Source organism: Amphiura filiformis, chromosome 5 (genome assembly GCF_039555335.1).
Source record: "Amphiura filiformis chromosome 5, Afil_fr2py, whole genome shotgun sequence".
Classification (NCBI taxonomy): domain Eukaryota; kingdom Metazoa; phylum Echinodermata; class Ophiuroidea; order Amphilepidida; family Amphiuridae; genus Amphiura; species Amphiura filiformis.
Genome location: NC_092632.1, coordinates 1,272,710 through 1,298,030, shown reverse-complemented (window position 1 = coordinate 1,298,030; position 25,321 = coordinate 1,272,710). Strand labels below are relative to the sequence as shown.

The 25,321-nt window shown below is 38.2% G+C and overlaps 2 protein-coding genes across 2 annotated transcripts; both read right to left on the bottom strand.

Moving 5' to 3' along the window:
* Positions 1-1,065: 1,065 nt before the first annotated feature.
* On the bottom strand, positions 1,066-16,732 carry LOC140151726 (transient-receptor-potential-like protein). Its single transcript, XM_072174063.1, has 10 exons — positions 16,552-16,732; positions 14,845-15,041; positions 14,156-14,295; positions 8,495-8,553; positions 8,061-8,335; positions 7,575-7,767; positions 4,301-4,508; positions 3,039-3,194; positions 1,614-1,667; positions 1,066-1,257 (listed from the first exon to the last, which is right to left on the bottom strand). The coding sequence occupies exons 1-10, from the start codon at positions 16,626-16,628 to the stop codon at positions 1,105-1,107; spliced, it is 1,512 nt and encodes a 503-aa protein (XP_072030164.1). The 5' UTR covers positions 16,629-16,732; the 3' UTR covers positions 1,066-1,104.
* Positions 16,733-18,150: 1,418 nt separating this feature from the next.
* Positions 18,151-24,726, bottom strand: LOC140151725 (transient-receptor-potential-like protein). The gene is made up of 4 exons (XM_072174062.1): positions 24,573-24,726; positions 23,974-24,092; positions 23,258-23,365; positions 18,151-18,282 (listed from the first exon to the last, which is right to left on the bottom strand). Exons 1-4 carry the CDS (start codon positions 24,724-24,726, stop codon positions 18,151-18,153), a joined length of 513 nt encoding a protein of 170 aa, XP_072030163.1.
* Positions 24,727-25,321: the final 595 nt, after the last annotated feature.

The window sequence follows — 25,321 nt, the reverse complement described above, 5'->3', positions numbered from 1 at the left end:
AAACTGCTCGGCCATCTCGCCCTCTTGTGTCTCTCCGATGCTTGTTCATCGCTGTCAACAGATATACGGGCTCCGAGTCGCTCCCAAAGTTGCCCTGAATTTCATTCTTCCCTAAATCCTTCGAATTTTACTCTCACTATCATCCCATTTGTCTTGCAAAAGACAGTTTGGAATAACCACGTTGCATCGCCATTGTTGTTGTTGTTACTTATATCCCTCCTTCAAAGGAGCACCGTGTATTTCTCGCTGACACGTCGCAGCTCTCCGACGCCTCTATCTGCTCATCCACATTGGTATCATGCGTTCCATTTTTGAATACCAGTATTCAATATAATCATTCAGAACACTTGTGACACGCCTGATCAACATTGTGTGTTCTACATTATACTAAAAGAACACTAATGTGCAAGGCTTATCATATTTTCAAAAACACTAGTGTTCTAAAGAGACAATTATGAACACCTCGGACGCGTCTGAGAAGCGTCATGTGTTTGGGAAAATTTGCAGTGTAGATAATAGCGTAGCTTTACCAGTGACTGGCGTCACACATAAAATGCTAGTCTTGAAATAGATAATAGTGTAGTTTTACCAGCGACTGGCGCCACACATAATATTCTAGTCAACATATAGACAATAGGGTAGTGTTACCAGTGACTGGCGCCACACATAAAATCCTAGTCTTGATACAGACAATAGTGTAGAGTCTAGACACACACACCCCCACACACAATTCTGATTTTGAGATAGCCAATAGTGATTGCTGCCACTGACTGGCGCCATACATAAAATTCTAGTCTTGCTATAGATAATAGTGCAGTTTTATCAGCAACTGGCGACAAACACCACCCCACACACCCACATCCCCCCTACCAACACTCACATGCCCACTCCCACCCGACACATTCACGCCAGTGTGTTTGATTCCCTTTTAAATAATCAACTAAGTACATGTGCAAATAATAAAATCCAACTGTCCTTTCAAAGAAAACTGTAATCTATTAGTGTCTATAAAGGCAGTAATGATAATACTTAGAAGTACTAAACTCACAGCTTACCCACAAAAATATGATATTTTATGATACGGACGTTTCCCTATATAGTGTGTTAATGATCTTTATTAACAAATCCATTGCTCATTTTCTCCACGGTTCTCTTCAAATTGTTAATTTCTTCGCTCGTTGTATCCATTAATTTCCTTCGAGCATTTTCCGCTTGTTTTGTCCTCATGTATCTCGCAGTCAAAGTTCTGATAATGGTCTGGGTGGTTAAAAAATAAAAATGTCATTGGTCATTTATATGCGAATCCTGATGACTTGGATATGTTTGTATATATTTAACATACAAACAAGAATCGATTATAGAGTATCTTCAATAAAGCCTATTTCATTCATGGTAACATTAAAACCATTTCATGCAAAGTTAATTAACGGACACTCACGTACCCCTCACCTCCCCACACGCACAACCCATGACGGACACTCACGTACCCCTAACCTCCCCACACGCACAACCCATGACGGACTCACGTACCCCTCACCTCCCCACACACACAACCCATCCCACACTCGCACTCATAAACCCATATATCAGTAAAATTTATATAAAATACTAACTTCATATTTTTCCTGGTATGTTTTCTCTTTCCCCTTTTCTTGTTTCTGAGGTGTCTTAAATTCAAAAGATAAAAATCATGAAAATGCGAATGTTAGATTATTTGATGATCAGTGAAGTTACACTCGTTACAGTAAACTGGCTATGATATTAAAACATTTACCTATATACCACAGTATTATAATGTAAGAATACTTCAAGCCATTTCTCGATATAGCATTGGTTAAAAGGTAAAAACGCTTATGATATTTCTATTGTTTAATTCTACAGGTTGCTTGTTAGATCTCAAATTATTCTTTCCCTCCGGTTGACCAAATCATTCTTTTAAATTTAATTTCAGCATTTACTTTGTTTACATTTAAACGTATTTCATAAGAGATGGGAATTCCCTCTCGTGTAATCATAATAACATATTCAGATCTATTATTATCTCGGGAATTGCCAGATAACACAATGTGATCATTGTTTTGCATCATATGGAAGAACCATGTCTATAATTAGGCATGGGAATTCCCGGCTTGTTGCTTAAAGGAGAGAAAAACAACAATAATATACAAAGGACAGAAAAGCAACAATGTTGACAGCGTGATCCAAGTATGCACTGTAAAAGATTGCAGCTATATACGCGTTCTTAATATTGAGAGCACTTGTAAACTAGTCAATTGTTCTACGTAGACAAAGATTTATTATTCCAGCCAGAACAAAAGAGATTTGAAGTACTCCAAAGTGCTGCATCTTTCGCAAGAAGACACTGTGTTTTATCTTTCTTCGACTTACTGAAATCTGATTTATGAAAGTATGTCAATGTAAGTGGAACAAACTGAGGATATTGTTTCCGATGAAGAAATGAGTGATTGGTGCAAGTAACAACAAGGATGCTCATCTGTCATTCCAGACAACCCCTTAAAGCTTGTTGTTCCAAAGCTGATTTGAACCACTGGTTCGTTTTCGTTTTTCGTTTTTGTAGATTTGAATGGCGCTTTCAACTCAAAGGTATTTGCGCCAGTACTCACTCCTTTGTCAAATTGCACATGTAAAAGTGGCACAATTGTGATTTTACCCTTTCCTTGTTAACTAAACATATCTTGAGATTAAAACAAGCAAATTGAACAGAATAAATGGCCTTTGAGAGCTAAGACAGACTGCGCCCTTGACGTTGATGTAAGCATCATGTCACAACGGTATTTTCCAATTGCCAAAGAGGGCGCTTTTTACTTGCACAGTTTTTTTTAGACAGGCTGTACATGTTTGTACAGCCCTCTGTGGAGGGTGACTGCCTTTCGTCGTAAAAAATCCCAGCTCGTTTAGAGGTATATATGCCTGTAGATTGAATACTACGGTATTGAATTACTTACAGATTGTAGACAGTCTGTAAAGTAAACCAGTAAACAGACAACATCATTGATGGATGGTATTGAATTACTTACAGATTGTAGACAGTCTGCAAAGTAAACCAGTAGACAGACAACATCATTGATGGATGGTATAAGGTTGAATGGTGGTTGAAGGGGTCCCACACTTTCACACATATATAGCGTCATTAGTGAAGTCCGTGCGACTAGCCACTCAGTTATGGAATTTTGCTGTACAAAATAAACAATTTGACATCCTTTCGTTATTATTGCATCTGAAAAAGATGAATTTTACGATTATTTCGAAACATGAACACAATACCGTAGGTCAGGAAGTAGGTAAATACTGTAAACATATTGATTCGGGTATGATAATTGATTTGTATTTTGATGCAAATGATAAAAGCAGTTTCACAAGCAATATTAACAAGTCAATATAAATACTGTACCGTAATGTGCAGATTAATTTTTACATTTCTCCAAGCCCCATTAACATGGGTCTGTTTGACACTGTCGTGACCGCATAAACAGGTTGTCGCATAGCAAGAGGCAGTACTTGACCCAGAAGGGCCAATGAGTTATACAGGAGAAAGAAATATTACGCATCGCACACTAGCACAATTAAACATGAATTTACAAATGGAAACATGACATGCATAGGCAGATATACTCCGGACATAGTGCCAGTGCGGGGACTTGAACCCCAGACCTCTCGCTTGTCGAGCGAGGGCTCTACCACTGAGCTACACAGACTGTCCCTGATAAACAGGACTCAAGTCTGGTACTTATGGATATGAGCAGTCAGGGTAAACAGTACAAACATTACATACCAATGTACGAGATCAATTAATGACGCTTAATACCTGCCAGCCGAATATAATCATACAAACAGAGGAAGAGGCTTACGCATCATACACTGGAACATGGAAACATTACAAACTAGCGCACGAGATCAAATTTCAATGAGTTACATGAAATAACTATGTGGAGTCATTTCACTTCTTAAAGAATGACACTTGGGTCCCGTCTTGGGTATGCTGCATGCTCTTTTTAACTAAATGAATCATTAACATTAATATCTTGAGAAATATGTCGTTTTGATCAATATCATTCTGGAAGACTGAGTGTATTTTGAGTGTCTATTTTGATATAATACCATTAATAGGTAATACACGAAAGCCTCTGCGAATATTACCGCAAGTTCGACATCATTAATGCTCATAATCTTCATTGCGTGGTTTATCGTTCGCCTTGTCCCGACGCAATGACGATCTGCGCATTGACTCACGGTTTCTTTGCAAATGGTTCCAGGAACAAAGTTGAATTGTGTCACCTACCTCTACCGTACTATACGTGGTACTCATCATGGCAATAAGTGCATTCAAGAGAACAACAACGGCCAACACTAGATATACCGTATACATTCCAAACCCCACATACTCTGTTAGGCTTAATTGATGTTTAACATAGGGTGCTATACGAATGTTATCCAATCGAATTTGTCCAAAGAGTGACCAAAACAGCGTACTTAGCGAACGAACAAATCTGTTGAGAAAAACAGTAAGTTTGGAATGCTTGATAACATTTGGTGCATACGGGCTTTCGACGAAAAAACAATGGCAATCCTTGCAGCGGAAAATCGCAGGGAAGCAGTGGTGTAGCAGTGTAGCTATAGGTTTGTGGCGCCCGGTATACAGAATGCCCCACCCTTACTCAAAGTACCCGCAAATTCGCAGAAATACTAATTTGGTTATAATCAAGTTGAATTTCGGTTTTAAAAAAGTGTTTCAAATGATCTTTTATGTTAAAATGCACGGGAGAGGTGCAGAACCGATCTAGGGGGGGCGGTGATTTGATCAATTCGGCGCCCCTCTAAGACGATGCCGAAGGCACGTGCCCTTTCGTACTCCCTATCGCTACGCCACTGCTGAGGAAAGATCCGTTTCAAGATTATCAATCCCGAAGTTGCATACAATTGTCTAGCAAACTTGATATTTTACAAGTACCTTTTCAACGGGATTAAAACAAAATTGTATCTCGTGTGGTTTATCAGTATCGGCCAGGAGTTATTGGCATACCGTATTCCAGTTGAAATCCACCATGGAAGACATGATCTTAACACACAGGTGGTGTATATTTCAGATGGCGTTACCCAGGTACCCAGGTATCTTAAAACCCCATTTAAATTCACACTCCCTGTGTATAAGATTAAAGTTTTCCATAGGGGGTGTACAAGTTGAGTCAAAATGAAGTAAATGCATGTTTGAGGAGTTGTAAGGATTCTGCTATAAATGAAAATATCATTGCAAAGAGCAAACTCTACACGTCTAAATATAAAAAGGAATTGTTGCAATTGCTCACAACAAACTATACAGTGTGGGCCAAAAACAACTCTACCCAATTTAAAAGGTTCATATCTCATAATTGAAAAGTCTGCTGGAAATTGTTTTCACATATTCGTAAAGAACATCTTCTTTAGAGTATTTGGTGAAAAAACTATCCAAAAATGTATTAAATTAAAAACGTGACGCTAGTTTTAAATCAAAGAGTCAAAATTAACTTTGTCCACGCGAAGGCCAACTAGCTGTCGCTTCGCATCACTTGCAATGGTGAGTTCGATAAAGAATGAGAACCACTAAGTATACGCACAAATTTGTTGAGCAATTTTATATAACACAATCAAATAAATCAAACATGAACAATATAAATGTTACGCTATGATATTTCGTCATGATACGCAGCTTTGACGCTGCAAAGAGAAACACAATCCCCTTCAAATATGCGCAAAGCAATTGTAACCTCAGACCTGATTTTTTTGTCATTACGAAATGTTATCTACAAGAAAGTTTGAAGTTATTAAACTTATTGCCTTCGTGGTAATGTTCGGCAAATTGTTGCGTCGACAACTGACTCTGGGGTCAGCTGCAAGGTCTCTTTGAACCGCTGCAATATTTGCAGCTGAACGACCAGTTTTTGGACGTCCACTCCGTGCTTTGCATCTATTCATCACACTTCCGAGGTTGTGAAAGTTGTTCATATGTAAAGTTATGGTAGGTTTCGGTGGGGTCTTACGTTCGGGAAACGAATCTGAAATTGACGCTACAGATACTAACAAAAAGCTTTCTGTTCTTAATTAAGTATAGGCCCCTACCTCTGCCATAAAAAGTCATCTCTTGTGTTGTGAATTGCCTTATCTTGACACCTTGCAAACCTATTTAGAAATAAGCCACGCAGTCACGAAATGCACGAAGTCCTATTTAAAATTCAAAAATTGCGCCAGATAAATCCTTTGTAATTGTGTAATTTTTATGCTAATTGTTGGTCAATGACAGGAATGAAGTTCGAGTACATGACAAGTAAATGGGGGTTAAAATCTATTGTATTTCTTTCATACATGTAAAACAATCATCACTTTTCAAAGACAAGCCAAACATGTTTACCAATTACATGTATGCCTAACGCATATGTATGCCGTACTCTTAGCAATCGGACACATACCATTGAATTACGTGTGGACAAAGTGATTTTTGACCCTCGGACGTAAAACTAGCACCATTTTCTTAATTTAGCTTCTTTTACTTTCATTTCTTCCTCACATACTTTTAGAAATATATACATTTAGAATATGTAACAATGTCATGAATAGCTCTTCTACAATTCGAGCAACCACCCTCTGAAATTGGGTAAAGTTGTTTTTGGCCCACACTGTAGTTACATTCATTTGAATAAAACCACCCATTAATTTGTAGCTGCACACGGCTGATTGATTTTCATCCATTTCAATTCGACGAATCAACAATTTATTTATCAAGGATATATTGTTGAAACGACAACTTTTGCTTTTAATTAATATTCAGCAAACAATGCATATAAACTGAGGATGGAGTCCATGACGGTACTGTAGTTGGTAGTGATACCAATTCAAGTCTTTACAAACGATCCGACAGAAGGTTGATTGTGAAATGTTGGGTAAAGGATTGCGTCTTGAGCCGATCTTTGGGTCTTGTTGCTGTAACGCATGTAAACTCTAACAATGTTCACTTGTGATCTAGCAGTTCGTGGTCTGCCTGAAGCTTCCTACTGTCTGTTCCTTAGTGTCTCATGCACATTCTTATATACTGCTCCCTTACATGGAAACCGATTAGCTGTTGGAAATTGGAGACGAAAAAGACGCTGAACTTCAGTGGGATTCTTAGTTTCATGATACTTCGTCGACAGAAACGTGCGCTCCTGTGCGATAAATTGTGGTGCCATGTTGTCATTTGGCCCTTGTCATTGTAGTGTAATGAGGTACAATTCATATTGAAAATAACAATTTAGGAATTTTTGATCGAAACCACAACTGCCACGTAACTTTATTTGCATTTGAATATCGCGCCTTACCAATCAATCTAATAGGATCTTGGGGAGTGAAATCGTGTGCAGCTACAAAATTGAGTGGTTGTATCCAAATGAGTATAACATGAGTTTGCTGTGAGCAATTAATATAATAATTAATTAATATAATAAAACACAGGTAATTCTTTCAGTAGAAAATCAACATTTCAACATTATTAATGCTGAGTTTTGGGCTTATAATTATGTAAGTGAATAGGGTAAGTCATGGCTTACGTGTCAAATGTAGGTTCATCACATTCAAACTCTGGATTTTGTTTACATAGCTCAATTTCCAAGACCTCAAAGGTCCGATAAAGCTGCGTGAATCCGATCGCAAAAGATATCCACACCAATGAGAAGAGAAGCAGAAATTTGAAGATGTCTGTCAGCATCCCGCCAAGAGATATTTGAAGTGGGCCAACAAAACCTATTGGAGGAGTAAATGAATGATTTTAAATTGCCGTAAATCACAGAGGAAAGTGAAAACTTGTGGTAAATGATTTAAAACTAAAGCTAAATTGTGTGCCAAATTGTCTTAAATTGAAAGCAAAGGTGTGTCGAATTGGTACATTGAGGAGAATTTTCTGCTAAATCAGTGAATATAAGAGTAAAACTAGAGAGTGAGTGCGATTTGTCATTATTTCCCCGGTGACATCTAAGATCGTTTGATATGATAGTACAATCCGTTAAATGTTTGAAAAAAGTAAAATAACGACGTACCTAAAAAGACCATATTGTGCATTAACCCCAAGAAAGAGAACACATTAGCCAATGCAAACGATGCCTCTGCGACGAGCAGAGGATCCCAGCAACTCCAACTCAGACGATCTTCATCCTTGTACGATGCAGGGAGACCTTGATTGAATAAAATAAATTTGGAATCGCTTTTGGAATTGCCTGGTCCCCTCTCGTAATCAGGCAGGTAATCTGGTGTGGTTATCGGTAAAGCAGAGGGTAACCGTGGAATTGTCACTGATTCGCCATTACCACCCGAGCTGATGCAATAATTGTAAACAAAATAGTTGAATACGAATTTATTAAATGCTTTTGATGATGATGATGATGATGATGATGATCACGAAATAAAGGTGGTTTATAAATTCTCATACAATTTGTAGAGTTATCAATAATTATCAATAGTGTATAGTACATACGTTTCAGTTGCTGTTGAGTTGGGCGCTTCAGCCAAATATTCTGGTGACATTTCCCAGGCCTACAGAATTAAAAAGATTGGCAAAGTTATGGTGCAATAAAACGTCCTTTTGTTATAACCAGAGTTGTGTTATAACCAAGTAAAACGTTTACCAAAACTTTGCAATTGTTGGCATGGGTAGGCCTAGTAATCTCATGATATCTACAGTGTCGTGTCGTGCAATTAAGGTTATGCGATGTACTGTCGGTCGAAGCAGCAGAAAAAATCTTGCGAATGGTAGTGAGCTTTAGCAAAAATTGCATTGCTCAATTCATAGCGAGCGTGTAGAAGAATTCAAATATCACATATATTTCCAAATGGTACAACAGAGTAGTGAGGGAGGCCATCAACATCCACAGACACCCCAGCAACCTAATTAAGGACAAGGGACGACACGACCTGGCACCCGTCTACCGTAACATCCTATCACATGACGTTGTTGACAACAACTCGTCATGTGACACTCATCATGTGACACTCATCAAGATCAATAACATCAGTTTGAAAAAGGCTTAACGACCGCAAGCCGAAAGCTCACGTAAGTGAACATTTTTGTTGTGAAACCAGTCATCATCAATATCACAGATATATTTTTGAAGGTCCTGTGGTTCTTGAGTTATGTTGTAAAGAGGGCTGAAACAACAACACTTTTGTAAAACGTACATGACTCATTAACAACAATAAATTAAGCAAGTTTTCAAAGTATATGATTTGGGGAATGAACTTTTGCAAAACACCAAAGTATTATTTTTCAATAATATATTGATTCAGATAATGAAAATAGATTTTTTTGTTTTGGCTGCTTCGACCACCAATACCTCGTAGGAAAGTTGTGTTACTTTTACATGTGCGTATATGAGTGCTTTGAGTGGGTGGGGAGTGGGCACGGTGGGAGGGGTGTGTTTGTATGCGGGATACGTGTGTTCGTTTGTACAAATCAATAGCCATCAACACTAGGTGAACGAACGTGAATGCAGTACGCGAATGTGCATTACAATATTAAGACCGAATTAAAAAGACTAGTTTGCGTATGACGCTCTGCCAGACGCAAACTAGTCTTCGGTCTTTGAATGGACATACGTGTTCACTTATAGACAGGTCAAAATTTGAGAATTTGTGCTTACTGGAGGTTAAAAGTGGTTAAACAAGCTTTTTCAGATAATTCAAGGGTGCTGAGTGTGAAAATGCTGTTTAACCGGTTCAGTTTCGGAGTCTTAGCCCTCAAAATTCAAAAAACAAAATGGCGACCATTTTCAACATATTTTTGATAATAACTTGAATTGTAAACAGCATAGGAGGTTAAAAATGGTGGTAATATTCATGTTTATGATGCAGAGGAACCCAACTTGACTGTTACTGAAGTTTCAACTTGTATGGTTTTGCCGCCATGTTGAATTCCAAAATGGCCGCCATTTTCTTTAAGTTTCTGCATTTTCTGCTGTAACTTAGATAGTAGGCAAAATAGAAGTTTTAAAATGATGGCAGTACCCATGTTTTTAATACAAAGGATGCCAAATTATCTGTTACCTACTACCTGCTGTAACTAGTTAGAGTTGCCACCATTTAGAATTCCAAGATGGCCGCCATTCATTTGGTAATTTCTGGGTGTATTTCAAAAAACAAAATCGCCATCGTTTTCATAAGGGTTCATTAGTTTCTCTGGCTAAATGCACTTTTAATTTAAATGTAGGCCTAATATTAAATTAGTTTTCCAAGTGCATTTAAAAAGGTTAAAGATTTCCAAATTAGCTATTATACTTTACACCATACAACTCATGAAACTGTTAACATTGGCACTTAATGTTACTTACGGCTAATTGTTCCCGTTAGGATCTTGGAACTATTTGATTCTTTCTATTTGACCTTTCACTTTGTAGTTCAGTGATTCCTAAGTTTAATAGATGCCTTAAGTCTCTTCTGTTTCTGCACTCTTGTGGCTGTTAAATGCACATGCACAACCATTTGTGCATGTTAGCTTAGCTTTCATGCAGCTGCAATTGCCACTTATACATCCATTGGTACATTTGCATGTTGGTGGTAGATTCTCCTGTGGACAACCCTTTGAGAATAGTATCACCCGTGCCTTATCGCATCTGTCCACATCATCTGGCATGCACCTTATATACAGACGGCAAATGAACTGTGCCAAGAGCTGTCAACAATTGCTTGAAACACCTTCAATGCTGTCTTTTTCCTTAGCCAGCAAGCTGTGACACACTGTCACAACCAGTTATGAAATAGCAGCAAAGCTTCCACTTGGCAAGGCAGCAGTTCCTGATGGATTTTGTGGATTGAGATTATTTGGGCTTCTTACAAGTCCTGCCTTCATCCACAGCTCACAGCTGAGTGCATAGCATCTTGTCAAAATGAGCAGCAGGGTCACGGCTTGAAACCACTACTCAGCATTTGTGTTAATGCAATGAAGTACAAAGCGAGTATCCGGTGTTGTGTCCATCCCTGAATCTGAAGATCTAACTTCTGTGATATGTTCAAATCCTCCAGCCACTATAAGTGTTGTGGGTGCAATTGATACAGCATTTGCTTTATTCTCTCCAAGTGAGAGAAAGTTAGTCCAGTTATTCGGTAGTGGAACGTTGTGGTTTTCTATTACCCGGCATACTGGTCGAAAGCCCAGTCTTGATGGAATCATGCTGGTATCTGCCAAAGGTTACGTCAATCCTCTCAAACTCAGCCGCCACTGCTTATATGCAGACTCCCATTCATGGCAGCAAGAGAAATTTGAACAGGCATACGTTCATGCTGCAGAATCTGGTCCAAGGTATCTGTACGTTCTGTCTTTAGAGGCTGTCACAAATCGCTGTAGAATGTTTCTAGCTGCCTTAAGGACCGTATTAGTGGTGTTGTTTACGGTGTAAAGTGCTCTGAAGACCAGGAGTGCCAAGCACTTTACTTTGGTAATACCGACCAATCCAAGCAGAGTCGCATATCCCAACTTAGACGCGCTAGTTCAAGTGGCAACGATTAAGCTTTGACATTGACAAAGTGCAGGGAGTCAAAGAAGCAGTGTGGGTACGAGCCGAACAACCGTCCCTCAACAGGAGCGGGGCTTTAGAGTGAATCTGTCAAATGGTCATCACGCAACATCCTCATCAATTGACCTTGGATGACCATAAATCATCCATGGGGGGGGGGATAGGAGAATAAATTCCACCAATATTTTGACAGGGGGATGATCCATACAATCATCCCCCTCCCAATGATGACGCCTGTATATGTGTGTTTCCAACCAAATTAACATGATATTTGGCTGTTTTAGCCTAAAAAGTGCAAATTTTTGCGCGTATGTATTCCACTTTTACACCATATTTCATCACTTTAGCTTAAATATGGAAAAAATTGTACCATAATCTTAATCTGTTGCCAAAAGATATACTTCAAGATATTTTTCGACCCCCCCCCCCCTTCCAAAAAAAACCCTATGGCACTATTACTGGCAAAATCTTTGGTTGCAATATTCTACAGTACAGGAGATGGTACTCCCTTGCTGAAAACATTGAATCGTCCGAAAGCTGACACGACTTTCTCCTCATCGAGGTTGTCACGTTCTTTCCTGGATGGTGTAATCTCGTTATACACACTTTCCAACTGGGAGTGTTCCATCATCAGCACTTGCCTAATTTACTTGATATATAAGTTCTCAACTTATAAGAGAGTACCCATCTGCCTCAGGGAGCACGGTGGCCTAGCGGAACGGGCACTGACTCATAATCGAAAGGTTGCGGGTTCGAGCCCCGGCGACGCCATCGTGTTGTGCCCTTGAGTAAGGCACTTTATCTCGATTACTCCTCTCCACCCAGGTGTTTAAATGGGTACCGGCATTCTTAAATGCTGGGAAGGTAACAGACTCGCTGTAGAGGAGGTGTAGCGATCCCCTATAGCAACATTACATGGAGGAGTCTGGCCCAATCGCCAATGAAAGAGAGATGGGCACTCCGATCACTGTTTATACAGGATCGACTCCTTTACTTGACTTTTTTTTACCCATCTGCCTAATGTAGTGATACTTCTTGCGATACCCACAATCCCACAGCTCCTCTTCTCAGTGCCATTCAACCATCAGGGGATACTTGGTTGAATTTCCGACCGGACTCCTTTACAACGAAATTTCCTGCCTGTAATTCAAGGATGACTTCTGGTGGAAGGCAGTTCATTTCTGCCATATAAGTGGTACCCCATCTGGCATAGTGGTATGATATACCTAAAAAAAGAAAGATCGCATCCTTCTGAAGGCATACAAGTGGTGATCCCAGACACCGTCACGCTGTGCTCTGGGGTTTTCCACTGGAGAATCTATACCACAAACATCTGATGCAGTGAGGCTTCACACAAAGTATGCACATTACCAGGCTTGTATTTGGAAACAAGCAGTCACCATTTCTCCAATTCTACCACAAATAACAGACATTGGATGGACCTACATAGATAGAATATTGGTTCCACAACTGATGACACTACCTCCAATTCCCAAAGCATGTCGCGAGATAGTTGCATGCATGTATAAGTGGCAATTGCAGTTGCAGAAAAGCTAAGCACATTGAACAGCTAACGAGAGTTCAGAAACAGAAGAGACTAAAGACATTAATCAGAGTTAGGAATCACTGTACTACAAAGTGAAAGGTCAAATAGAAAGAATCAAATAGTTGCAAGATCCTAACGGGAACAATTAGCCGTAAGTAACATAAAGTGGCAATGTTACCAGTTTCATGAGTTGTACGGTGTAAAGTATAGGCCTAGTAGCTAAAAGGCGGCCATTTTGAAATCTTTAACCTTTTAAAATGCACTTGGAAAACAAATTCAATATCACTGTATTTGTTGTAAAGAAATAAAAAATGCATTTAGCCAGAGAAAGTAATCTACCCTTATGACAACGATCTACCCTTATGAAAATTTGTTTTTTGAAACACACCCCAGAAAATACCTAATGAATGGCGGCCATCTTGGAATTCTAGATGGTGGCAACCCTAACTAGTTACAACAGATAGTAGGTAACAGATAATTTGGAATACTTGGTATTAAAAACATGGGAACTGCCATCATTTTTAAACTTCTATGTTGCCTACTATCCAAGTTATAGCAGCGCTGCAAATGCAGAAACTTGATAAAAATGGTGGCCATTTTGGAATTCAACATGGCGGCAAAACCATACCAGTTAAAACTTTAGTAACAATCAATTTGGGCTCCTCTGTACCATAAACATGGATATTGCCCCATTTTTAACCTCCTATGTTGTTTAAAATTCAAGTTATTATCATAAATATGTTGAAAATGGCGGCCATTTTGTTTTTTGAATTTTGAGGGCTAAGACTCCAAATTATGTTAAAAAACTTGTTTAACCACTTTTAACACGAAATGCTTCCAGCCTTTTAATTAAGCACAAATTCTCAAATTGTTCTCAAGTGTTCTGTTCCAAAGTTACGCACAAATATAATTAGTTTTAATATATTGTTACTACAGATGCCTTATAGTCGCGTTTCGATGATAGTTAACTTTTTAGACTTTCACATTTATCAAATGTATTATGATTAATATCAATATTGTCAAAAAATATTGCTACTTCTTTAAATACACCTCCACGATGTTATTGGTGTTTTATTTATGTTACCTCAAAGAAAGCCACTGTATTCATCGCTATATAGATGACATAGAGAAGTAGTTGCACCAAAGCTATCCAATTCCATCTGTTTTTCAAGTATGAAGGAAAGCCCTGACGCCTTACTCGCTTTACGTGTTGCCAAATTATTCCTGCATGAAATGTGCGTAAATAATTGATATCATATGTCAGAATATTTTAGTCAACACTGTTAAAAATATTTCCGAAATACGGGACAACACGTATGCAGTTGCTTAAACGGGCTCCCTATTCAAATGCAATTGACGAATAACGCTTAAATACAAATATAATCTTAAGGTGGTACTACACCCCCTGAAAAAGTTTTTGTGACTAATTTTTTATTTTTCTCAAAAAATAACAACACACTGGCAATAACAGTTATGTATATTATAGGGCCAAGGAATCCAATTACTTCACTGAAATGTCAGTGATTCAAGACAAGTGGTTCATTATATAATGTTAAGAAATGAGGTACATTCTAGCGGTACCTCTTTTCATTTCATAAATAACGTACCGCTTGTCTTGAGTCACTGAAATTCCAGTGTAGCAACTGGATTCTTTGCCTCTATAATATACACAACTTTTGTTACCAGTGTATTATTATTTTTTTTTACAATGAAAAAATAGTCAAAAATGTATCAAGGGGTGTAGTGCCACCTTAAGTTTGTAGTCGTTCCTACCAGCTATCCACGAATATACAACAAGCATAAGCAAATCTGGTGGGGGTCCCTTGTAAGCAAGAAATTCTAGCATGTCATTTTCATAAGAAATTGGACTGGTTGCCGATCCCAAGAAAACGCTGATAGTCGTTGTGGAGCATATTAGGATACCGAGAAAGAAGATCCTCGACGCTGTGTTCATTAGGAATCGTATGTAACTGAAAATGAATGAAAAAAAATAATGAAAACTTCAGTTATTTCCCCCACTCTCACTGATTCTGATTCATTTTTTGTTGCTGAGATATATTAGCAGGCCTATTGGTCGTAACAAACCAGCATTGTATTGGTAACTCACATCAAATCTGAGATCATGCCCATTAACACACATCCTACACGCCCTACCTCCACACACCATCTCACCAATTATATCATGCCCATTAACACACATCCTACACGCCACACCTCCACACACAATCTCACCAATTAGATCATGCCCATTAACACACATCCTACTCGCCACACCTCCACACACCATCTCACCAATTATATCATGCCCATTAACACACATCCTACACGCCCTACCTCCACACACCATCTCACCAATTAGATCATGCCCATGAACACACATCCTACACGCCACACCTCCACACACTATCTCACCAATTAGATCATGCCTATTAACACACATCCTACTCGTCCCACCTCCGCACACCATCTCACCAATTAGATCATGCCTATTAACACACATCCTACTCGTCCCACCTCCGCACACCATCTCACCAATTATATCATGCCCATTAACACACATCCTACTCGTCCCACCTCCGCACACCATCTCACCAATTAGATCATGCCTATTAACACACATTCTTCTCGTCCCACCTCCGCACACCATCTCACCAATTCTCGCTATTCGCAATAAGGGCGCCGCCAGCGGTTTGCGATGTAATCGTGATGTATCATGGGAAAATCGTGATGTATCATGGGAAAAGGTCGACATCAAGTCCGCGCAATACGAATATTACCATGCTATTACATAGGAACACGTGACAATATTTTTAGTTTGTCAATATAACGGTATTACACGCAAATCGATAGAGAAAAAATTAATTGTGCACATTTCAAATCACATTATTAAGTATTATTGAGTATCGATTCGCGTGTAACACCTTTATTTTGACAAACTAATAAAATATTGTCACGTGTTCCTATGTAATAGCATGGTAATATTCGTATTGCGCGGACTTGATGTCGACCTTTCCCATGATACATCACGATTACATCGCAAAATCCGCTGGCGGCGCCCTTATTGCGAATAGCGAGAATTAGATCATGCCTATTAACACACATCCTACTCGTCCCACCTCCGCACACCATCTCACCAATTAGATCATGCCTATTAACACACATCCTACTCGTCCCACCTCCGCACACCATCTCACCAATTAGATCATGCCTATTAACACACATCCTACTCGTCCCACCTCCGCACACCATCTCACCAATTAGATCATGCCCATTAATGGCAGAGTAATACAGGCTGTATCAAAATGATTGGTACCCATCAGTTTCATGACGACTGCCACATCAAAATGCAACATAGGATCACATATTTTGTTCATTAATGTCATATAACAATAAATTACGGTAATTTCGAGAGGACCCCGTGCTATTCAATAACCATTATAACTGATTGGTACCAATCATTTTGATACAGCTTGTACTTACGGTGTTTGCATGAACTTCACAACAGTTGCGCTGGGGATTATGATGTACATCACTGATAGAAACGGAAAGCAAACCATGATGAGCAAAGACACGAAAACAAGCGCCGTATTTGAAAGCTGATGCCAATTATTCAATCCATAATACCAATCACTGAGCAAGGACTCTTGGAGAGTGGGATGCGCGACAAACTGTGAAGTGGGAAAATCATTTATGTCGTATGATTATTAATTTGTATACCAAATTAATGAAGAAACAATGGCTATTCGTCATTACAACATACATCGTTACCATAGTGGTTTTATTCTGATTCAGAGTTTATATGGATACAAAATGAATACGACCAATCTAGTATACAGGATTCTGCATGACCTCATCGAAAGCATGTTATTTGTATATGCAAGCAAAACAATTGCTCATTTATGGGAAATCACCGAATGGTTTGAAAAAGTAGTTGGTGTAAGAAAGTGGAAAACTGTTTTTCTATGTAGTATTAGTAATTCACGAAATGATTGTGCCCAAAGTAGAGGTGGATGTCGAACAGTGTACCAGATTAGCAGTCTGTGCATTTGGGACACGAAAAAGCAAAATCTGGTCAACATCTCAAGGTCATACAAAGTGAGGATCTACAGAGCCATTATTCTCCGTATTGCCACATTCGGAACCGAATCGTGAACATAATCTCCCGGCATAATCTTGGACATTGCGTAAATCATAGCAAATTTGAAATGAGATTTCTTCGGTCATCGGTCGTCGCATTATTCCGTTGGTCCTGATGTTGATGTTCAGATTTTGCGAAGTACGAAATACCTGCATCACCCGTTACCTTCTTGAAGTGTATCCTCAAAGCTAAGCTAAGTCTGTCTGGAATGACCACCGTCGCTGAGTTTAGTGATCCCTGTTTCGTTCGAATATTTTCCTTCTCACCCAAAACGGCTCTTATTTCGGTTTTATTTCTGGTAATATCTAGGATCTTTGTCACAAAGGAAACAAGTTTCTCATACATGATATCATATTGTGGTTTCATCTGAGGTGATCGACTGTCAAGAATATAAGAAAAATTGGATACGGTGTATAGCATTTATGAAACCTTGTAAATTGTTACTATTAACAAACTAATTAATCAATGAAATCAAAAACATGTTGGTTTTAATAGAAAAATAAATATATACCTAAAACAACCTTTGTCTAGATGAGATGGGCAAGTGAATCTTAAGTGTCATAAAACATACCTTGAAGCATGTGTAATTTGGTGAGACATTTCAAAAGCTTTCTTGATAGGATCATCACAAGCTAGTATCAGATATGAGTCACATGTAATGGCTTTATACCAACAGATACGACCTAAGGATGCACTGAAACTATCTGAGCAATGCGATGTGACTTCCTCCAGGTTGGGCATCTTAGCGCCATGATGAAGCAGAATCTAGTCAAGATTAATCAACATTGTAAGTCACGATTGGTCCTTCTATTTACGTTTACCGCTATGTATGAATATGCATCATTATAATTAACACAGTATTTACGAACTTCAAACCTGCATTAAAGCCCTTGCAATTTGGTGAGACATTTCAAAAGCTTCCTTGATAGGATCATCACAAGCTAGTAACAGATAAGAGTCACATGTATGGCTTTGTACCAAGAGATACGAGCTAATGATGCGCTGAAGGTATCCTGGCATTGGGATATTACGTAATCAAGGGCTGGCATCTTGGCTCCATTCTGTAGCAGAATCTAATGATCGAATGTAAATAAACACTGAAAATGCATGTCAGCAGAGAGGAGGCCAGTGCCAGGAAATTTGTGTGTCGTTTTTAGTTTTTAAATGAACAAATTATATATCAAAATGTTCAAAAGAGTCTGAGGGATCTTTTCTCCTATGTTGGTAATTTTGTAGCACGTGTGTTCTATTCCATTACCATGGCAACAGTCACGCTATTTAAGATATTTCTATTTTTTCCCCAAAAGTTCACATGCTAAACTAGCTATTTCTTTAAAAACTAAATGGAGTAAATACTTTGGTGTGTAAAATACATAACACATAGATATTTTAACTATGCTCAAACTCATCAGTTCATCCAATATATTCAATTAGGGGTAAAAATGTAATTCTTTAGTGAGGTTTGTCCAATTTTGACCAAAATCTATATAAATAAAAGGAAGTCGCTAAATCTTGTTCGCGAATAGACTCAGAGATGATTTCACTTTCAGCTCTGATTTATTCGTACATTGATCGGGTACATATTGCCATTAAACCATCTGACGCTCATTTTTGCAAAACTATTCAATCACTATGGAAATAACAAAAAAAATGGTCGGTTGCTAGGCCGTTGAGGTCAATAACCTTACGGCTCAGGTCATGACCAAAAACGCGTCAAATGCACGCGCGCGATTAGTGGCGAGTCACGCACCCTGACACGTACTGCGTCTGGGTTTATAGGTCGCGCGCCGCAGAGGGTTGTCTGATGGTCTGAAGATGGGGGTGGTGTCCAATCAGAATTGAACACTTGAGTCATTGCTTTAAAGTGTACAGGTGTCCAAAACAGAAGCCAAAACGGACACTTCTTTATACGCAGGGGGTATCAAGGGGGGGGGCTGAGTATTTGAAAAAAAATCAAAATAAAGGCCAATTGAAGCACCATTTTGACACTAATGTTGTTATCATCGTTTAAAACGTAAGTGTACAGCTGTCCGAAGCAGAAGCAAAAACGGACACTTCTTAATACCCAGGGGGGATGTGGGAATAAAGACCCAATTGAAGCTATTTCGCGACCACTTTGACACTATAATAGTTGTTATCGGATGTCCAAAACAAGCTTCTTATCAATACGCGGAGGGAGGGTGTCTGATGGAGGGTGCGCCGGGGGGGTGGTGCGGTGGGCACTCGAATATGAAAGTAACGTACCTGTCCTACCAGAGTATGACACTAGGGGTCTATCGAAGGCGATTATGGTCAAAAGGGAGTCATTCAGTGGGGGGATGTGTGAGAACGCTAAAATTCAGTGCCATTAACCGTAAATGTAACTTTCTGTGCTACGTTTTGTGAAAATTTGCCTTTTTGAAACTGAAATTGCTACAAAAATATTAAATTTGTTCACAATGTAATGCGCGCGAAGCGCCTAAAGTATTTGCAGATTTGGTGTAAATTTCTATTTAAAAAAAGGGGGTCATTGGGTGTAAGCTGGTGAAAAAAGGGGTCATTGGGTTACAGATTTGCAAAAGAAATCTGAGGGATTGAGTGAGTATAACAACATTATCACAGATCTGGATATTCACTTTTAAAAGTTTAGCTTCTTACTTGACAGGAGCTAACATGATTATCAACATCTGATTATTACTGGATGAATAATCTACACCAAGACAGCATGATTATCATCACCGTTTACTCCCGTTTACTAAACACTCCCGTTTACTAACCGCTCCCGTTTACTCAACTAGCGGGGACCCGCGCGTATGGGGTTATATCAGATGAGAAATTGTTTTTAGGTACCGCACCGCAGCCCCGCACCGCTCCCCGCAGCCCCGCACCGCAGCCCCGCACCGCTAAAAGTTATATAGGCCTACACCGTCCGTCAAGGTCATCGTAGAGCTATTTTTGACACTACATAATGTATTCATTATTCTGGGAGTGTGGAAGGGGGGGTTGGAAAAAGGAGGTTTTTAAAAATCCCACAAACAACACCCCATGGTTAAACCCTCATCCTGCATACACTTCAAAGTTGAGGTACTGCGTTTATCATTTATATTTAAAGCAATTTCATTTGAGACCAAGGAAAAGGCATATAATAATTTATTAAAGTAAATGATTTAATTTTACTCATGATATTATGTTGTGTTTTTCCCTGCAATGAAAAGCTGCTCTGTTAATTTATACAATCTTGAACTTCAGCAGCGATAGAAACACCAACATGAAATTAGGAAAAGGTGTCGATATCGTAACGCATTTTTAAACATTGTAGGCCTATGCATCGTTTTGTGATCAACACTGTTAAAACACAGTCTATTAAATTAAAACAAAGTCTATTATTGTAAGGGAGAGGAAGCCAAGCCAAAATGTTTGAGAGAACCAGTAAAACATTACACGTGATTTGATATGCTTCAACATTCACAAGGAAACTGGTCAAGTAAAGGTATCAAAGCAATTGTTCAAGTTTCCTCTTTGCACGAATCCATCCATATCATGATGATTTGTAGAAGAGATCACTTTAATGGTAAAGGAATTTTTGGGATACCCTGTACTTATAAATATTCATAATAAACACTAACTTTAACCATAACCCTATTAACCCAATGGGCTTCTAAATTTAAAAAATTTCAAATTTCAAATTTCAAAATTAGCCAATGGACGACTATTATAGCCAAGCCTCTGCTGTGCGGGAATGCGGTGCGGGGCTGCGGGGAGCGGTGCGGGGCTGCGGGGAGCGGTGCGGTACCTAAAAACAATTTCTCATCTGATATAACCCCATACGCGCGAAGCGCGGGTCTCCCGCTAGTTATTAATATTTTACTTGTGAATGTTTTTAAAAAAATGATTTATGCGTCTAAGTATATCAAATTATTGAGGCGAATGGTTGGATAACAGAAGTTAATCACAACATTTTTGTAACCAATGGTTTAAATAGAGCACTTTAGGTCGCACGGCCTCTCTACTGTCTGAGAAATACTTATTGTTATTATTAATATATGGATTGCTGCAAATTACACAGCGGTATTCATTACTTCAACATTAGCAATGCACTCATTAATCAAGTTATTTTTGCGTTGGGAGGAGATATATAATGGACTCGCGAGATATACGCCTTGTCGTTAGCGTGTACCAAATTATGTTTGATATGGGGACACCGAACTAACAAATAGGCTAATTACTATATCTTATTGGCCAACTTAATTTTAAAGCGCTGTGATGTTTGACGATGGCAAGTTAAGGGCAGCGTAATGGGAGAGAACACTGACCTTTTCGAGCATGATTATTTTTGAATTGTATGTCCAAAGTATATAAAACTATACATTTTTGGAAAGGAAATGAGTCAAGGAAACCCATGGTGACGTCAGATTTGTTCAAAAATCTCGAGTTTTTGACAAAATCACAAAAATGCACTTTTTTACCCCAATTTTTTTGTGACAACACTAAAAAAAAATCCGTTCGGAGTAAAAAAAAAAAAGTTAGTTTTTTATGGAGAAGAGACATGAACTTAGGGAAGGTTTTTTTATTTTTTTGAAATTCGTATTATTTTTCGAAATATTGCAAAAAACATGTGAAAAAAGCAATTTTGTCACTCTATTAAGCTAAAAATTGCACATAATGGTGTATATTTCTGTTCAAAACAAATATTTTAAAAAAATGAGGAAACCTTCCCTAGACTTTGATGTACTCTAAACGATAGTGCAAAAGGTTTACCTTTTGCTTGCATATTTTTCGAGTTATCTTGTCACAAAAATCGTACAATATTGTTAAAAATGAACTCTGAGAAATCGACGTTTTAGTAAAAAAATGTCAAAATTATGCACAAAACGTCCTTATATTTTAAAACGGCAAGACTTTCACGCTTGTAAAAGCTGTATCTGGTGCATGGTCTAAATATGCATCTTTTTGCAGCAATGAATCTATAAATTCTGTTTTTAGTGCGCCTAAATCCAAAATAATTAAAAAATCTAAGTGGCTTTTTCACTGCAATTTTTTCTTTTGTTTACATCACATTTGCTGGCGTTAACAACATACCGAATGCGCCTTGACTGCGTTGGACATACGCGAAGAGTTGCGCCGCGTCAAGCGACGCGAATCGCGCGCGTAATCACAATATTTCGCATTCGCTCATTGCCGCTCATTATTTCCCGCCAATTTACTAAGCTGTCTTGAGCCATGTGACTTTTTAGAGTTAAAAAGAGTGACATAAATCAAGCAAAAATACAAGTAAATATTAGGAAGTTGTATTTTTATCAGTTTCAAGTGAAAGAATATATCTTAGTGTTGATAAATATCAAGAAATCTCAAATTCGGGTGTTGATGAATGTGTCTCCCCTTACTCTGGCCTTAATAACAATCTAAATACATATACGGTAGTTAGACATTATTTTTGAAACGTTTCACACATTTGAAAACACTCATGCGTTTGGTGCCTGTTTTTGGTTGACGTAGAGTATAATCTTGGTGTTCCATTTGAACTGGTGTTTCTGGTTAAAACTTTCATTCAGAAAAATTTGTCATGTTTGCTGGAGCATGGCATCTGAAGTCATACCAATTTAACTAACCTGCATCCAGCCGCTAATGTAGAACATAGTTAAATAAAAATAAATTTTGGATTTATAAAGCGCCTTTCTCCAGATCTTAGAGGACTCAAAGCGCTGTAATTTCGCTGCAATGGTGAATCATCACAATCAGATCGCATCAACTAGGTTGCTGCCGAACGGCGCACACCTATCCGCATTTAGATTGTAACATCCACCAATTATCTGTGCAGCTCCCCAAATTCCATTGGGTGAATGATGTTTTTGATAACCAAACAACTAATCACCGATTTTTGCAATACAGGAGGAAACCGGAGAACCCGGAGAAAACCTGCGAGAGCGAGCATGGAATCGGGATAAACCAAGTGCACATGAGTGCAAAGCGAGGGAACTACCGCTGCGCTAACTCGCCCTCCCCAAATAAAAGTTCCGCCAAATAAAATGAGAATTGTGTAATACTGTAAATTAAGTAATGCAAACTTACCTGTATTATCTCCGGATTGTTACGTTCTCCAGCAAGCATTAATGGCGTACTTGATGGAGGAAAATTAGACTCGCAAGCAAACTTGTTGACATTGTCAGTACCAAATTCCTTTGGAAAAATTAACATTTTGTTGAATGAATTACAGTCGATATTTTATTGCTGAGACACAGATGTGTCCTCTAAGTTCATAAAATGTAATGAAAACGAACATACATGTGTACAATTTTACTTGAAACATTTCATGTTATTTCCAAGCAACTTCAGCATGATCTTTCAATGCGTTTACATCCAAGTAGCCGTTGCACTCTATCATTAACATTTGCAATTACGCTATCCCTAATCCTTACCTTTAAATTCAAAGCATATCCTAACATCATATCTTCAAACACAAGTATTCTATCAGATTTATCCTTGAAACACTGATTCAAATAAGGACTGTTTATCCTAGTTGAATACATTTTGACCAACATAATTATATTCTCCATGTGAGCTATTTGGCCGGCCAGATATGGGTCTACCGTCTTAATGTGACTAAACGCAAGCAAATTGCTCAAGTTGAGCTTTAAAGCTTATAAAAAGCAGAAAAGGAGCAAGGAAAAGGAAAGTCAGTCCCAAAAGTCATGTAAACAATTTAGCTCTTAGCCATTGGGTCGAGAAATCAGAAATTGGAAATTTTTATTCCATGTCCTGACATAAAGGCTGAATTTATTCACTACCTTGGCGAGGATCGCAGTTTCACAGAGTATACGGACTCCTTCAACAAATTCTACGTTAACGGCGTGCAGAAGAGCATCTCCAAAATCCACTTCATGTTTCAATAGCAATTTTAGCATTTCTGGAAAACAATATCAACAGCATTTAATTATTAATTAATTCGATAAGATCCTTTTTTTTAATTATTATTATTAACTTAGAAACTGTGGCAGATGTAGCTGTTGAGTATAATACCCCTTCATCTTTATAAAACAGCAATGAAGCAAACAAACAACAAAAAGATACAAAACAAACAAGTTAATAAAAAAAAGTGATGATACGTCACGGTAGAGTTTACACTTAGAAACTGATACCAAGCCCATCATTACAGGCCTGCAGTGATAGGCTTTATTCATTACGTTGGTCCACCCAGAATGCCCACAATAGGACTACTTGGTTTGAGTAGTTATAGTGGTTTTCATGAACGACATATATCTGCACACATTTATTCCTCACATATATTCCAGATGAACCCAGCAAAACCCTCAGTTGTCTTATGCAATTCTGACAAATAAAATCAATGATACAAATGGAATTTATAAGAAGCTTCGTAAGTTCTTACCAGTGTTGCCATCTTCAATGGAGATCGTCAATGGCGATCTTCCACTCTCATCTGTTGCGTCGATATTCAATCCTAGGGGAACATTGGTTGATAAAATCTTCTCAACTAAATCCGTGTCTCCAGATTTCACTGCCGTTAAATACCGTGATTCCATAACGATAACAGTGCAATGAATTTCTAACTATACAATGATTCAGACAATTGTGACATTTTATTGAAACATGATTTCATCAGAAAGGAAGTACCATTTACGCAGTAATGCATATTTAATTGCGTAAAATGTTGTTTCTAATGCTTTAAAAGCCCATTATTGAAACTGAGACTGTGTGCAGCGTACGAACTATATATAATATCACCAGCAAAGTAATGTGTAACTCATTATTAGCAAAACGTTTTTCCCATTATCATTGATCATACCGTATTCGTATCCCATTATCAAACATCATTTCAGTTTCACCATGAGAGTAGACTATGCCATAGTCGATTTTTGATAAATAAAAATGTTATTAATCATGATGAACGCATTCAGTTGAACTCGAAATTATACTGATATTTAGTAGGCCTACATCAAAATACTAGTATAAAATGGTTATGAAAAAGTTTAGGCTATATAATTATATTTGTGACAGTAAAAGTAAAGTATAGGCCCTACGTAGGCTTATATTATTGAATGCAACATATCATAATGGCATAATTATAATGACACTTCAATACTGAACAATTCTAATTTTAGAATCTGTCAGTTTATT

What these genes read in the sequence shown, in the direction of transcription:
- LOC140151726 (XM_072174063.1), bottom strand. Translation starts at nt 16,628, where the DNA reads ATGGTTTGCTTTCCGTTTCTATCAGTGATGTACATCATAATCCCCAGC. An exon ending in GTGAAGTTCATGCAAACACC is followed by an intron (nt 15,042 to 16,551) that starts GTAAGTACAAGC and finishes ATTCATTTTCAG; the next exon opens with TTACATACGATTCCTAATGA. An exon ending in CCACGTATAGTACGGTAGAG is followed by an intron (nt 3,195 to 4,300) that starts GTAGGTGACACA and finishes TATTTTGTACAG; the next exon opens with CAAAATTCCATAACTGAGTG.
- LOC140151725 (XM_072174062.1), bottom strand. Translation starts at nt 24,726, where the DNA reads ATGGAATCACGGTATTTAACGGCAGTGAAATCTGGAGACACGGATTTA. An exon ending in CATTGAAGATGGCAACACTG is followed by an intron (nt 24,093 to 24,572) that starts GTAAGAACTTAC and finishes ATTGTTTTCCAG; the next exon opens with AAATGCTAAAATTGCTATTG. An exon ending in AAACTGCGATCCTCGCCAAG is followed by an intron (nt 23,366 to 23,973) that starts GTAGTGAATAAA and finishes ATTTTTCCAAAG; the next exon opens with GAATTTGGTACTGACAATGT.